The 16,572-nt window shown below is 40.8% G+C and overlaps 2 protein-coding genes across 2 annotated transcripts; one reads left to right on the top strand and one right to left on the bottom strand.

The window, feature by feature from the left end:
• The first annotated feature begins 611 nt into the window (after nt 1-611).
• On the top strand, nt 612-4,361 carry ube2a (ubiquitin-conjugating enzyme E2A (RAD6 homolog)). The gene is made up of 6 exons (XM_082547308.1): nt 612-1,016; nt 2,411-2,491; nt 2,593-2,618; nt 2,982-3,071; nt 3,169-3,257; nt 3,361-4,361. The coding sequence occupies exons 1-6, from the start codon at nt 973-975 to the stop codon at nt 3,487-3,489; spliced, it is 459 nt and encodes a 152-aa protein (XP_082403434.1). The 5' UTR covers nt 612-972; the 3' UTR covers nt 3,490-4,361.
• Nucleotides 4,362-4,421: 60 nt separating this feature from the next.
• Nucleotides 4,422-11,546, bottom strand: nkrf (NFKB repressing factor). Its single transcript, XM_082547301.1, has 3 exons — nt 11,140-11,546; nt 9,713-9,837; nt 4,422-7,471 (listed from the first exon to the last, which is right to left on the bottom strand). Exons 2-3 carry the CDS (start codon nt 9,801-9,803, stop codon nt 5,151-5,153), a joined length of 2,412 nt encoding a protein of 803 aa, XP_082403427.1. The 5' UTR covers nt 9,804-9,837; nt 11,140-11,546; the 3' UTR covers nt 4,422-5,150.
• Nucleotides 11,547-16,572: the final 5,026 nt, after the last annotated feature.

Genomic DNA, 16,572 nt, shown 5'->3' with positions numbered 1-16,572 from the left:
CTGAATGGTTTTATGTATTGCTTGTATTACTGCCAATGTCAAATCATCATTAAAAGCCTAAATACTAGAATTTGAGACAAAAACAGCAGTTCCCATACCGGGAGTCGAACCCGGGCCGCCTGGGTGAAAACCAGGAATCCTAACCGCTAGACCATATGGGAAAGTCATGTCTGCCAGGAGGCAACATTACTTTTTCACTGGTTTCCAGATTGGTTAAATCATGATTGTTAGCTATTATTATCTGACCTTACAATCTTTTATGGTTTCGCGTTATACATTACACGTTTATGTTTATTTATCATTTACATATGTTTAAAGCTATCCTGTTTTGGGTTGCTGTAGCGTATTATATACAACACTTGGGAACTAGGCACCATCTAGTGGTGTTTGGAAAGTATTGTACATTAAATCTCAATGTCTTAGGCACGGGTTACACCTAAAGTAACAGAGCTAACTGGGTATGCATCGAATAGATCAGTAAATTAATAAAGTCAGTACTGAACAGGACGACAAACAGAAGATAGGCCCATTTATGAGGCGTTAGCGCGTCCTAATCAACTAATGTGGGTGCAAACATATGACGTAATTTTTGCTGGGATAGTTCAAGTGTAGAGACGGGTTCCACCAACCTACATAAAAACGCTCTAGCGATAGTAAAAACGAGCTTCAATATATTCGTACAAGTACAGGAACATCCAAAAGTTTTATTCTGTATCCACTTTTTAATTTGGCTTTATGTGATTGTACAGTTTACTCATTTCAACGCAAGCGGCGTGAGGTCTCCCTTTTGGGTATTTGGTACAGTCGTTATACTGGCGAGGGGCAGCCAAATATTTGACAAACTAGCCGCAAATCGTTTAGCTTAGCCAGCTAAGAGTTAAAATAATATACCGATTAAAAAAAGAACACGCATTTCATCACGTTTGACCCGCTTAGGTATTTGTTAACGATTTGGGTTTCCATTTAATCAAGATGTCAACTCCAGCAAGACGACGTTTAATGAGAGATTTTAAACGGTAAGCGAAAGGAAAACAACAGAGAAGTAGCTAAGGTTAGCCTCCTGCCGCTAGCTTGTTAGCGTTAGCCCAAACGGCAATCAAAACTACAACACCGCTATTAAACAACAACAATAAAATTCAGGGTCTTAAAAACACGAGATGATCATAAGTGGGTGAAGATTCGGGTAGTACTAACGAATGTTTGACTGGTAAGCTACTGATCTGTAAAGATAATTACGCCGGGGCGCTGACACCGGTGTTAGCAAGGCATCCGGGAGTAGTAACGTTCAGGTAGTGCAACTTAAGAGTCCCGGCTTATTTTAGGTGTCGTAGTACTAACTGAGACGATCACCGAACATTTAGCCTAAACTGTAAACAGCAATATTTCAATATGATTTCAGTTGGATGTGCTTCTAACTTGTAATTAAGGTTGTAGTCAAAGCGAGTAGCCAGGTGGCCCTTCAAATCCAGGTGAAACGTTTAGATAAACTGTTCATATACACACTGATCTGGGAGACCTATCCGTGGGCCTTGACAGAGGGCTACCTGAACCCGAAGATCAGAAACCATCTGCTATGCAGCCACTAAAAACCTGCACAGTATGTTCCAACCACACAGTACTGGTGGTCACAAGGTCCAAAATCTAATCTCTTCTGGGCCACTGTAACACGATATTTATAGTATTTCAGCATACTTCAAGAGCGTGACTAATAGGATGAACTTGAACTGGTTAAATCAGACAGGTAGTGGTTGTAATGGCCCGTCAGATGTGTTTTTAAAAGGACTCTCTTTTTGTCTTTTGCCTCAAAACATTACTCTGAAAAGTTTTAAGTTTCTGTCTTACTGCAGGCAGAAACATTAAACATCATCATAAAAACATGGCTTAAATAAAGCCGAGTAGCTCTGTAAAATATCTCATTAAGGTAAAGCTACACAAAAGAAGAAACACAATGAAACGGAAAATAGTGGAATAATATATATATAATTGCCAAGCACTAAGTGTATGTTATTGGTAAATATGTAAGGCAAGTTTGGCAAGGCAAGTTTATTTGTATAGCACAATTCAACAACAAGGTGATTCAAAGTGCTTTACAGAGACATTAGAAACAAGAACAAATAAAAAGCATGATTTAAAATTGATTAAAACAAGCAAATAAACTAACTAACTAATTAACAAACAAACAAAACAGTATATAAAATCAAAACAGATAAAATCAGAACAGATAAAATCATGTAGTGTCAGAGTCCTTTTAGGATTAATACATTAGGAGGTTCATTTTCAGTTTTAAATACTTAACTCGCCTGCCCTAATGACCAGCCTAAGAGGTAATAATAGTAAAGACTTTGACAACTGACTGTTTCAGTCATTTTCTTTACCTGTGATATAACTGTGTGTCCATTTTATCTGTCAGGCTGCAAGAGGACCCTCCAGCTGGAGTTAGTGGAGCCCCATCAGAAAACAATATCATGGTATGGAATGCTGTCATTTTTGGGTAAGTTGCTCTAATAAAAGCTATATCAGACTTTTTGTGGCTGTTTTGAAAAGTGCGTTTTTGCAGGTGATTTATCCCCTTTACTGTTTCCTCTTTTGTAGACCTGAGGGAACACCTTTTGAAGATGGTAAGATGTCCATAAAGCCCTTTGCATCCACATAATGCATCTTCCCAACGCTGACCTGACATTAACTCAGCAATAAACCATGATGACTGTTAAGCATAGAGCTTTCGTAGTTGGATCATATCGATTGGTACAGTTTTGAGTATATTTTAGTGGAAGAATTTTTTTTTGTTTTTGGCCAGAAAGCAACAACTGCTTATCGTTATGCATTGATTAATGTATTTATTAATCTTAAACTTTTTAATATTTGAAAAACATTAATAACGGCAGAGAAGACACTGTCAATCACCATCAATATACATGGTACTCTATATCCAAACAATTCTGTAATTTAATTCACGTTGTGCCGTTCCTTCTCTCTCTCAGGAACCTTCAAACTTACCATTGAATTCACAGAGGAATATCCAAATAAACCTCCGACAGTGAGATTTGTCTCCAAAATGTTTCATCCAAATGGTATCTACCAACATACTGAGTTTGAGATATTTATTGATGTTAAAATAATCACGCCCTAAAGTTTTAACATTGTGTGGTCTTCAATGCTCTTTTGCAGTGTATGCAGACGGCAGCATATGCTTAGATATTCTTCAGAATCGTTGGAGTCCAACCTATGATGTGTCTTCAATCTTAACTTCAATACAGGTATCCTGCCGCCTTACAGTAATGAGTACGCAGCTCTGACTCTTACGCCATAAAATGTTATTAGAAACCTAACCCACAGGCAATCTCTGTTGTGTATTTAAAGTCTTTACTGGATGAGCCAAACCCAAACAGTCCTGCCAACAGCCAAGCAGCCCAGCTCTACCAGGAAAACAAACGGGAGTACGAGAAAAGGGTTTCTGCTATTGTTGAACAGAGTTGGCGTGACTGTTGACCCCCGTTGTCGTTGGGAGTATGAACAGTGTCCAGCCCAGAAACAAGAAAACACTGATCAAGAAAATTGACCGATCTCACCAAAATGAAATGACACATCTTAATAAAATCCTTTGGTATATTTGTCCCCCTAACTGTTGCAAAGTTTGTATGCCGTTGTGTTGTGGCATTCACTCCTGCTGAATGCTGTTGTTGGGCAATAGCGTATGTTTGGTAAAAGTTAATGTACCTTGTTATATCCGGGTTACTTGCTACATGCCCCAACGTTTTGTTTCTCTCTTCTCTCAGCCGTCACTTTTCTACCCATTTATTCATACATGAAGTAATGTGGTCGGATGATAGGGCGACAGATACTTAGATGTGCTTGCTGTGTGGTTTGCTGTGTAGATACTGGCAGTTCATATTTACAAAAAGCAAAGCTGTTCTTGGGTGTTTTGGGGCTCACTCTTCTTGGTTTTGTCTCTGCCTGTCAAAAGCCTTTAAGAGGGATTGAAAATTAACCTGGCATAGACATCTATCCCTCTAACAACTCAGCAGATGCCTTTTGGGGGTCATTTTCTTTCTCAGCTTTTCTTGTAAAGCCATGCCTTTGATTTAAAAGGAAAATAATCTAAACACAAATGTCCCTCTTCAATACAGAGAAAGGATATTTCGTACCCTGTCCAAGCACTTAACTTGGTTTCATAATGCTGACTTTTTAAAGCTGTGTAAACATTTCTATGCTATTTTACAATCTTGGAAATCAGCTGCCATGAAAAGCTGATTACACTGTTTTAAACAGGATGGTGTCCATTTTCAGATTATAAACCTTTGCACCGGTAACCCATGTAACAAACTGTACATTTTCTTGTAAATAAAAATAAATATACACCATTTGTTTGCTACTTGTTTCTTAACCCAGATGAACAAAATATTTGAATTAATTTCAGCCTCTTTGATGATTCTCAGTTTTAATTTATTCAGTCATTACAGCTGTGAAAACAAGCAGACACGTTGACTGTACTCACATAAACCAACACATCTGACATTAACAAAGATCACAGCTTACAATGTGAAGATTTTCTGCTCATGGATGCAGCTCTTGTACTTGTAAAATGATCTCCATGTTCTGAAATAGCAAACAACATTGCAGGTATTGCTGAATAGATGCCTTATTACTACAGTGGGACTGGTATGAGCACCTAGCTACAGTTTGATGTTAATGCCGTTATAATCCTTGTCTTTGATGAGTTAACTGTGTACCAATGTTCACAAACAAGCAGTGAGAAAAGCTGCATATTCTGCCAGGTTTCTTAAATAGTCACAGAACAAAACAAAAGGTGACAAAAGCCTAAATGTGTTTTTTTTAAACTGGAAAGAATTGTATTAACAGGAGCGTCATTAGGAGATGATAGCACAATGCACTGACCACAAGCTCATGTGGAAAAGCAGGAGAGACAAAAAGACAAAATCCATCCTACAGCCCCTGTTAGAGCTAAAATACAGTTCATGGCAAAGGAATGCTGAAACCACCAGAGATACCTGAAAGATTCTCATTTATTAACATGTGCTGGAAATTTGTAACATAGTACAAACACAGCAGGTACGCTTGAGTGCAGTTTGCCTTCAAGTCCAAGACGATGAATGCGTCCTTTAAAAAAAAAATATATACGATTTTTCCTATCATGCAAATTCGTGTGAGGTCTGAGGTTTCACAAGCTCATATCGGCCCACCTGTCCTTCCTGTAGAAGTTGACCAATGAGTTGGTCTTTGTGTACTTTGCGGCTGACGACGAGGAAGCGTTGCCATCCCTGTCCGTACGACTTGCTTCGCAGCCCGTATTTCTGGGATATCTGGTGGATCTGTTTGCGTTCGTCATTGGTGAGGTCAGTGGAGAAGCGGAGATCGTCCTGGCGGTCTGAACTGGCGTAGCTCCGAATGATGTCCTCGATGTCGCGCTTGCTGAGCTGATTTGCGGTTTTATCCGTGTCCATACCCAAACCCTCTCTCGAGAACTGTTCCTTCACTCTGATTGGCTCTGCAATTCCATCCCCGTCGCGGCCCAGACCGCCTCCTTTCCAGCCCATCTTCCGGAGCAGCTGGTTTCCAATGTTGTCTTCCTTTATCTCCTGCCTCGTGGCCTCTTCGCCTGAGCGACCCATGATCTGAGAACGTGATATGGCGTCACTGTGACCCTCCTTTCTTAAGTTGGATTTGACCACAGCCTGCGTCTGTCTCAGTGTGACTAAAGCCTCCATCGCTGCAATGTGCTTCACTATTTTCTTTGGCCCAATTCCTGCTGCGACATACTGTCCTTCTAAGTAAACTTCACACTTCCAGCGATGATCGGGCAGAACTGTAAACTTGTAGTCAGCAGTCACTTTATTAAACTGAGCGGTATCATTAATAATGCAGATTGCATTGTCAGAGTTTTCCAGGATAACCAGCTCGCTCAGCTTCTTTTTGCCACCTTGTTGCCCGAATCGTCCACCAAAATCTGACTGAATATTTCCTCTGGAGTACTGAGACTGCGGTTGACGTTGCTGCTGCATCTGCTGCTGCACCTGCTGCTGCATCTGCTGCTGCATCTGATGCTGCATCTGATGCTGCATCTGATGCTGCATCTGCTGCTGCTGCTGTTGCGCTTGGTTCAGGCGAAGTTTTCTGACCGCCTCCTGCGCTGCTGCGTGCTTAGAGCTCTTTTTGGTGCCCATCGCCTGTGCCACCAGCTCGCCCTGCAGGAAAACGCTGCACAGCCATTTACTGCTGTTGGGCAGCAGATCAAATTTATAGTCTATCTTCATGCGATTAAAAGCTGCAGAGTTGTTCAGTATGCAGATAGCGTCGTGAGCATTGTCCAACACCACAAACTCTGTCCAGTGCTTATGCTTGTCAGGCTCGTACTGGCCCTTGGAGCTAGGTGTCGGCTTATCTTCCGGGTTGCGGAGTGCAGGCAAAAATGCTGGTGTTGGGCTGTGTAGCTGGCACACAACCATGTCATTAACTACAGTGTGTCTGAATTTACGCTGCACGACACGAACCTCGACTGGTTTCAGGAAAAGTTTTACAGCCTGCTCAGAGGCTCTGTCTCTTGCCCCGTTTTTACTTCCGGAGTATCCAGTAGCGAGATACACACCCTGGCATCTCAGTTCACAGGCGTAGCCGTCTGTCGGTACTTTCTTGTTCTTTGGTAGATCAGCCTGAGGAATATCCTTCAGGCTCACATAAATATACTCAGGGTTGGTTTTGCAGGCCTGGATGCTACGGCTCAACATGAAATTATAGTTTGGTGAGTCACTTCCAGTCATGTACATAGGGTCCCTAAAAGCAACAGCCAGTGCAGATGCTACATTGGCAATCAGCCTTTGCTTCTCATCTAATGTTGGCTGAGATATTGGAAGAGGCTGCAATGAAGAGCCCGACTGAGAAACATTAGGACTGCTCCTCCCCGGGCTATTGTAGACTCTGCTGAACAGCCTGCTCGATGACGGCCTGTCTTGATGGCTGTAGCCCAAACCCTGACGTCCCGAATCCCAGCCTCCTGATCGCCCCCCTCCCCCGTACCCATTGTACCTGGGCGGCTGAGAGTAAGAGTCTGAACTCCGAAAGTTTTGGGCTTCATATTTTGCTGTGTACTCCTGCTGTGTTTTTGCCAAGAAGTTTGACGACGATCCACGACTTCCATAACCCAACCCACTACCTGAAGAAATGTCTCTGTCTCTTTCTCTGTCCCTGTGGGAACCCCAGGAGTCAGATGTGTATGCTGGCACTCTGTCAAAAGCGGGCCTCATTGAGGAGGATCCCTGTGCTCTGCTGCTGCTATTGTACGAAAAGTGTTCAGAGTCCCTCGGACTGTACAGCTCGCTCCTCCTGCGCTCCTTATCGTTCTCCTTCTCATCAGTGTAGGTTCCTCCACTGCTCCCGCCGCTTACGAAGTGCACAGGCTCAAATCGAGGTCTGGAACCAAATTTTGTCAAAGGCATTTTTCTCATGGGCTCCTCTCCTGCAATAAAATGACACAAGTAAGCAATTAAGGAAAAACAAAAGGGACCCATATATAATCACAGATGTTTACAAAAAAAGTAATAAAGACATCTTTTATAAAACAGAGAGCTAACTTATTTTTATTACAGTGGCATTTATCGTCAGGTTCATAAACATATGAAGAGGTAGTGCACAACATGTTAATGGTGTGAGGAGCTGAGCCATATTAGCTTTTCAGACTAACTGTAGTTTTGACACTCTACATTTAGCTAATGATTTCACCAAATGATTTGGCCTTTTAAAACAAATGCCAACATTTTTCATAATGGATTTTTACATGTGCATGTCAGATGTATGCTGAATAGTGCTGTGTGATCTGACTACATGTCTGTCTGCATCTTCAAAACTAAATGATAAAAATTAAAGGAAAAAAAAAACCCCACTAGCACCTTATTTACAGATAGTGTCATTGCAGGATATCGACATACACCTATTGCATCCCTGGTCTGTAAACAACAACAACAGCAACACAGAACTGTCTTTATACTTTCAAAATAGAGAGCTGCAATGTTGCTGAAACCTGAAGCGTTAAAACACACCTCTGACTCAGGCTTCCTCTGCTATTCCCTGGTATATGGAGACGTATATTTAATCTTTTCTGTCAGCACATAAGCTGTGTGTTCAACTGCTGAACTTTGCATTTATCTAAACAGTAGTGCTAGCAGCTGTGCAACTGTGTGTACATTTTCTTATTATTACTATTAAACACAATTAATAACAGCAGGTCCTACTGTCCTGAATTTTGGATGTGTGCGCACTTCAATGTCGATGATTGGATACAGGAACACTATGAAATTAGAGTGATCTTATTATTCAATTCATTATTGTTAGTTGTAAGAAGTCTGTAAAAGTCAGTGCTAGCTGAACCACTGAGGCTGCCACTGTAGTGCAGTGGAAAATAAACAAAAGGCTAAATTAAATTAGAGCTTAACTGTAATGTATTCAAACTAATAATAGCAAAGATAACAACCTGTAAACTGGTATTAACTCATTCACTGCCAGCCATTGGCAGTGAATGAGTTAAACCCATTGACTCATTCACTGCAATTGACGGCTATAGAGGTCAATGGCAGTGCATGAGTTAACAATGAAACATAGTTGGGATGAAGACCATGCCCAGAATGACTAGAATGAAAGAAAATACATAATTCACACAAACACATATTATATAAAATAGAGAGATGCATAAGGTATATTAAGGTTGTGTCATTGTTCAGCCAAGGAAAGCATGTGAAAAGGAAAATGTCTCCAGCTTGGGAAAGGGTGAAACTGCAGATCACCTGCAGCCCTTGGTGGATGCAAAGTAAAATATAAATAAAATATTGTAATATACTATTGCTGTTATATAAAAAAAGATAATAGCATTAATAATGAAATAATATTAATATGAAGAGGCACCTCAGTCAGTTATGATGTGAGGTGGATAATTGTTAAAAGTAGTCTGCATCAAGCTTAAGGTTTGCTCAAATTCAGTACAATGACATATGAGATGAAGAAAATAAAGAAAATATCTAAACTAATTATTATATATATATTATTAACTATTGTCAGTGCTGAGTGGTGCTTGGAAACATATCCTGATGACCTATGTGGGATTCACAATGCCACATTTGTGTCCACCTGAGTGGGTATTGGGCTATGCAGAGTGAAGGATTATGTGTGTGCAACCTACAAATTTTACTTCAGCTCTTTTGTCTCCTATGCGGCGATCTAAAGGGCCCAATAATAGCCTAAACAAGAATGGCGCACAGACCAGTTTCCCCCGGTAAATATAAACTGTGAAAACTTAGGATCTGCATGGGGCCAGTGCACAGCTATGAGAGCCCTATTATAAAGGACTGAGTAGGCTTGCACTGACAGACTGTCATGTCCATAGTGAGGCCATTTTGCTAGAGTTGGATGATGGGAAGATACAGAATAAATCTTAAATTAGTAGCAATATTACATTTATTTTACTTTCTCATCAAACGTTTTGACTGTGCATTATAGCAGCTTGGTTTGGTCTTGTTGATGAACAAAACTTGACACTGTCTTTGTTCCTGTTTTTAAGATCATGTTGCTATCAAACACAGAAAACTTGCTGTATCTGATGATCACATCCTGGGGAAAACTATGAATTTAAGTTCCGCTGATGTCCCGGAGTAACTTTGGCATGTTAAAACAGAAACAGAAAATGACAGCAACCCAGATAAACACTCACTGCCATCAGAAGAAATATGTCTCTTTTTTGCTTCAGAACTGGGACTTGGCTCAAAGGAGGGCATCTCGCCAGTGTCCGTCCCTTCTGCCATAACCAGCACCGTCCAAGTCAAATCCAGGCCATACCTGTTAATGGGGCCAAGGATTTCAGACAGATTAGGCAAATGTACGTGTTACAGTTTCAGCATAAAGAACCAGAGGTCATCTTTTTCTTGCTGCATTAAGGGGTCACCACAGTGGATCATCTACCTTCATCTCACACTATACCTGCCATCCTCCTCCGTCACAACAACCTTCTACATGTCCTCCTCCTTTCTCTTATCCTCCTGCCTGGCAGCCCCATATTTAACATCCTGTATCCAATATATCCACTATCCCACCTCTGCTCATTTTCAAGCCATCCCAGACTTGCCTCTCTAACGCTGCCTCCAAATCGCTCAGCCCAAGCTGTCCTCTGATATACTCATTTGTAATCGTGCGCATCCTGGTCCCTCCTAGTGAAAATCTTAGCATTTTCAGCACTTCCACCTCCAGCTCCGAATCCTGTCTTCCTGCCAGTTCCAGCGTCCTGAACCATACATCACAGCAGCTCTCACTACCATCTTGTAAACCTTGCCTTTCACTCTTCTTACTATCCTTCTGCCACTCATCTCTACCCTCTCCAGTCTGTCTGCACTCTTTTCTTCACCTCTCTTGTGCACTGTCCATGTGGGTGGTTGGCCTAAGTATTAAAGCTTGTTTGCTTTCACAACCTCTACTCCTTGTATCTTCACTGTCTTCTTCTCATTTACACACGTGATGCTTCTGCCGACTTTCACTTCTCACCAGTCCATACCTCCACATCCCCAAACTTTCCTCCACTCGGTCCCTAAAGATAACAATGTCATCTGTGAACACCTTATCCAGCCTGGCCTCATCTGTTAACCTGCCCACCATCACTGTAACCATGAAGGGGTTTAGAGAAGATCCCTGTCTCACTGTCCTCATACATGTCCTGCACCATTCTCACACACTTCTCTGTCACTCCTGACTTTCTCTCACAGTACCACAGCTTCTCTCCTCGCGCCCTGTCACATGCTTTCTGTAGCTCCACAGACACAAATAGCTGGAGGTAACGCGTTCATTCACACTCCATGCGGTTAGCAGAGAAAACGGTCTCCCAGCAACACGTAGAGTCTAAAATACAAAATCCGTGAATGGGCAAAATGTTAAAATACCGAAATTTATATTTTAAGCCTATTATGGATGTTAAAGCGTGAGAAAACAGCTGGATTTCATGCCATCACAATCGCCTCGACATAGTGACGCAGTACACCGACAGCTTCCATCCTATGCAGGGTCCATCCCTCACAAGCAAACACGTTGGACAAGCTAAACACATTTATCAACATTTAAGTTTCTCGTTAGATATCAGTGTAGTGCTCGTACCTTAAGGTGTAGCCTTTGATCCCATCTACATGTACACTTGTCTTTTAACTGAACTGGAAACAGCGCATTTATTCTTACGATCAACCAGCAATTATTATTATCGTGCTAGCATTAGCCCGCTAACTGATTCTGTAGCTTCCAGCTAACCCAGCCCCGCATCAAAAACTTGATCACACTCTTTGATAACAGTTAAAGGATCAAAACAGACCAAAGAAGAAACCGTCTGGTAGGTCTGTTCTCTTACTAACTCTTTCCTGAAAAACTGTAGTTGAAAATGTTACAAAAAACCAGCTTGCAGCTACAGCTACCCATTCAGCTAGCAGGAAGCATCCATTTTCTGGTCCAGCTACAGCAAAATCATGGCGTCTGTCACCGCACTGCCCCAGAATGCATTGCGTTTGATTATTAGAGAGCACATGTAGCGTACAAAACAGGCTCTCGTGGTTTGTGTTTGCAGTGCTTTGCCACAGTCTTGAGCCTCCTCTCATTTCTTTGTATTTTGCTTCCAGTGATCCAGACTTTCTTGGAATTTTTATGGTGTTCAAAAGCAATAGTTCACCAGGCTGAAGAAAACATTTGATTTGTTTACATTTATTTAGTTTAATCTACAGAAGTGTCAAATGTAACATTATGACATAGGCTACCTATACTAGTAGTTTTGCAGAAACAAGGTGATTCCCAAAGACTTATTAGCTGAAAACTTGGCTGGAAAGTGGACAATTAGTATAAGACAAATAACAAGTAGAAAGCCTTTGGGAAGGAAAATAATGAATAATCAATAGTATCTGAAAGTCACGCAGGAACTGAGAGACTTCCAATTTAATTTAATGTATCACCTTAAGGTGCTTTATATTGTAATAGAAAACCCCCAGCCTCAAATGACCTTCTATGAGCAAGCACATGGCAACACTGGGAAGGAAAAGCATCCTTTTAACCTCCCACAGAACCAGGCTCAGGGACAGACAGTTATCTCCCACAGCTGGCTGGGAGTCGGGAGGAAAGACAGAGATTAATAATAAGTAATGATTTAATGCATCAGATGATCGGTCTGCTAAGTGAAACAGGGAAATGACACAAGAACTGGTCTGAAAACCTCGAACAGGGATTTATGAGTCTAAATTTGAAATCTTTGATTCAAAGTTTGATCACTATGTTGATGTACAAATTACTTTTTAATACACAGTGTTAATACATTTGTTTTTGTCAAATGTCATACAGACTGCCGCGATGTTTTGTTGTTGTTTTGTTTTTCTTGTTACTGTTTGATCTCTTTGCAAAGGTAAATGCAACTTAGGACAACCTGGTTGTGTGTGTCTCAGTTTCTTTCAGATTTCCAGAATGAGCTTGGTTGGTGTCAGAGGTGGGATCTCTTGGCTTTTACTGATCTTGAAAGAAGGCTTTCCAGCCTCTAACCTCATGTATTTGAGAGATGGAGAGCCTGACTATTTGGACCCCAGACCATCTCCATGGGGATTTCTAGGAATGAAGCACATTGTCCTCAAATGGCGAGAGATCTGAAATAAACTGTTAGAATTTAGGGGGACGAAACAGGAAAACAATTGTTTCTCTGTGTTCACATCTGGTCAAAAGGTGATTTCAGGGATGAGTAAATGCTGTGTTCCAGGAACACTGGGAATATTTTTCAAAGAAAGAGAGTAATTGAAGACCGGCTCCTCCTTGCTGAATTGACTGTCCATCAAATTATGGTGAAAAACACTTTGGATTTGTGGTGATGATTGCCTCTAGAATAGAGATCAGGCCCGTCAAATAGACAAAACTGGACATTTGTGAGCGTGGGAAACAAGTCTGATAAAGAAAAATACCAATCAAGAGTTGGATTGTCTCCAAATGTGGTTTATGTGAATAGGATAGTGATCAGGGCTTTTTGTGTTTGGATAAAACATTCTGGATTTCTGCAAGGACAGAAATTCAAGAGATAGAATACAAGAGAAAAAACATGTACAAAATCACCTGAAAGCATTAAATATGTGGAAGTATGAGAAGCTTTGTCAGAGAAAGTTCTTGTCTGTATCTCGGTTAGAGCCTCAGTCTATTAGAATGGACCATGACCCTGACTCTGGCTCTTCAATGGCTACACCTACTCCACCTCCACCCCCACCATTTAGCAGAGATGACGAGGAGCGCACAGTGCCTGCAGACTCTTCCAGTGATTCATTATCAACCACAGCCTGCCACCGGAGGTTTCATATCTACAAGCTGACTGATCAGAAAGCATGATCGCCTCCACAGCAGAGTTTTCTACCACAGTAAAGTACACCCACAGCTACACCCAATATGTCCCTTAAATGCCCACAGTTTAGTGACAAGCACCAATGTACAGCCCCTATTAATCTTTTGACTGTGATCAGAAGCTCATATTAAAGAAGCCAGGAGTCATGACTGGGGAACAAACTATAAACTTCTAGAAGCATCTAGGATCAGACTTCAGCAGACATCACGAATGGGATGATTGTGACAGTGAGGCGCACATGGAGGCCACAACAGCCCTGTGCAAGGTCATGCTGACAATCTCCTCAGAGCCCTACAGAAGAAGACAAAGGACAAGAGCGAACCATTTACCAGTCTATCATTAGATGCTACAGCATCTGGGCCCACACCCCTGACTGCAACTACATATCAAGCTGCTGCTGGAGGAAGAGGTGGCTCCAGAACGGGATGATGTGAACCAGAGAGCTGTTTCAAGTCCCATTAGAGGGGACATTGTGCCTCAGCAGGGACAACCATGCTAACGACAAGTATGGAAATGTGGACTGAGGCTGCTGGGAAGGCAAAGAGAGATGTGCAGCTACTCTGACTCATCTGACGCTTGAAGATGACAGTACCACCTACAGCACGCATATTAGTATACAGCCCACACTCACACACAAGTTTTTCCCTACCTTCAAGACAAAATTGAGAATTGCCAACTTCTGCAAATCAAGACAAGTGATCCCAGGTAAGGGAGCAAAGTCTCAGCTCTGCTTTGTTGCTAAGGGGAGAGAGAGAATGCTCAATGTACTCTTCCTGTTTGAGCTTCAGCCATCAACCAATCCCAGGATCAACAAAGCAGTGAGGTGTGATGGACTGACTTACCTGTGTGCACCATGGAAGAAATAAATATCAGTGGACTTTCTATCAGTGTTTGGGTCTAATGTTTATGTCATAAATTTCATGTGTGTGATCAATGAATCAGTGCTAAAAACAAAGGATTGTAAGGGAAAATAGTAGGATTCTGCTGGATTCTTGGAGGATTCTGCTGGATTCTTGACTATACCAAAGACGCTGAATAAAATAAGGATGTGCATAGTTTTAAGCTTGGCCAAAACTTTGGACTCTTTCTCCTGTTCTTGGAGCTGCTACACAGGTTTTATTCCTGTGTTGCAGGGTGTTTGCTGCTCCCGAGGGAGACAGCTGCCATCGAGGAGTGTCACCGACTTAATTTATCGTTGTTCGCTTTATCTGTGTGGTTTTAATGTTGTTTTGTCCACTGATAGTTAAGACTAAGTGTGTAATTATAAGTCAATATGATAATAATAATATGAGAATTTTAGTGTTTTTCATATTTATGTAAGTAGGAGTATTATATAGAAATTGTAGTTTTGTATGTCTTCTAGTTAAAACATTTTTTAATATTCAGGGAGGGAATAAATATTCTCTCTTCTTCATTCAGATAGTTCAGTTGATACAAGCAAAACCAAATTCACCATGTTAGACATATAGATAAACATAAGTATTGCAAAAAATACATTTATAGTATTGTGCAAAATGAATAATTTATAAAGTCCAACCAATAGCAGGCAGTCAAACTTTAGGTACTTGACAGGAAGTTATACTTGCCATTTCTCTGGAGTTAGTCTGTCTTGTCTCCTCTGTCTCTTCACATTATCCTGGATGGACTCCATTATGCAGACATGATCTCTGTGGCTCTGTGTCAGACTGTATGAACCAGTCCTGTTTTGCTTGATACTGAAAACAGTTCTTTCTGACTCCGGTTGCATTTTTCATTTGTTGTTATGTTGCAGAATGAATTTGGGGTTGATGGCACACCTCTCCGAGAACTGCAAGACCAATATGAACTTGAAAACTTAAGACTGTAATGTAGTTGGCTCATTCCATGTTGGTTTTGTCATGTCATCTCCAGATTTGGAGGACCTTAGAAAACACAGCTTTGCAGGTAGTGAGCTGGAATGAGCAGCAATTCAATGCTGCAGGTGGTCAACTATTTTAAAAAGATTAAATAATTTAATCCATAGTATAATCAGTAATAAACATACTGGTTCTTTCTTTCTTTATATGTGCACATCTTTGCTTACACTGCCTCCTTCAGGACAAAGTGGGACAGAACAACTTCTCCATCTGTAAGAGTGGGTATTACCATTACGTTAAGTCTTGGGACATTAAATTTATTTAGCTTATGTCATTTCCACCAAAGCTCCACCCAACTAAATATAGAGGTCTAATCAACCAGTGATAACAACATCTTATATATGCAAAGCTATTGGTAACTGTAGCTGATAAATACAAGTCATAAAGTGAGGCAAACCAGGGAAAAGTGCAATATTTTCCTCTGAATTATATTCTTCCATCCAGTATTTTACAATGTGACATTATAATTTGCTATCATTGTGTATGTAGGGCCTGATAATAGCCCTGGGAATGTTACAGTAGATATGTTTAACAGCAGTTTTAGAATTTATAAATGAAACAATTCTTTGCAAAAAGATTTGTCTCTAATAGTTAGGCTTAGTTTTTGCATCTATGTAAGTTTTCTTTAATTAAAATCGAACATTTCTGTCCACATATCTCTCGTAAATATATATAATAAATCCAGAGAAAGACTTCGAAGCAGATGAACCCTATGAAGAGACACAACTTTAGGATTTGACTGTGGTCATCAAAGAAAGTGAAAATAACAAAGACAAAAACCATTAATGTCACAAAACCCAGTTTGTATCAGTTATTTGTCTTAAAAAGGCATCTAAGATGTAGTTTAGTTTCATTCATTTATAAGTAAATATGTTTAAATAAATTGTGCAATTTTACTTTCCCTTAAAAAAAAAACCTTCATTCATTTTAATTTCTTTTTTTTTTTTCCTCTACTTGTCTGTGCCTCACAGATTGAGAACCATCTATCCATTTCCTTCCAGTTATCCAAATAGGAGTCACAGAGAGGGCTGGAGCCTACTCCAGCTGTCACGGGACGAGAGGCGAGGTAGACCCTGGTCAGGTGATCAATCTGTCACAGAGCTAACACTTAGAGACGAGTCAATTTAGAATCACCAATGAACCTAAGTCCATGTAAAAAACTCTGAGAGAACATTTACATTCTACAACGAAAGACCCTGCGCTGGATTTGAACCTAGCACCGTCTTGCTGCGAGGCGACAGCCAGCGCTAATCGCATCAGTTTTAGAGCCACTGTTGAAAATGACAG

The sequence above is a fragment of the Aulonocara stuartgranti genome, assembly GCF_965226115.1.
Source record: "Aulonocara stuartgranti genome assembly, chromosome: 2".
Taxonomy (NCBI): Eukaryota; Metazoa; Chordata; class Actinopteri; order Cichliformes; family Cichlidae; genus Aulonocara; species Aulonocara stuartgranti.
This window is presented reverse-complemented; position numbering and strand designations above follow the sequence as displayed.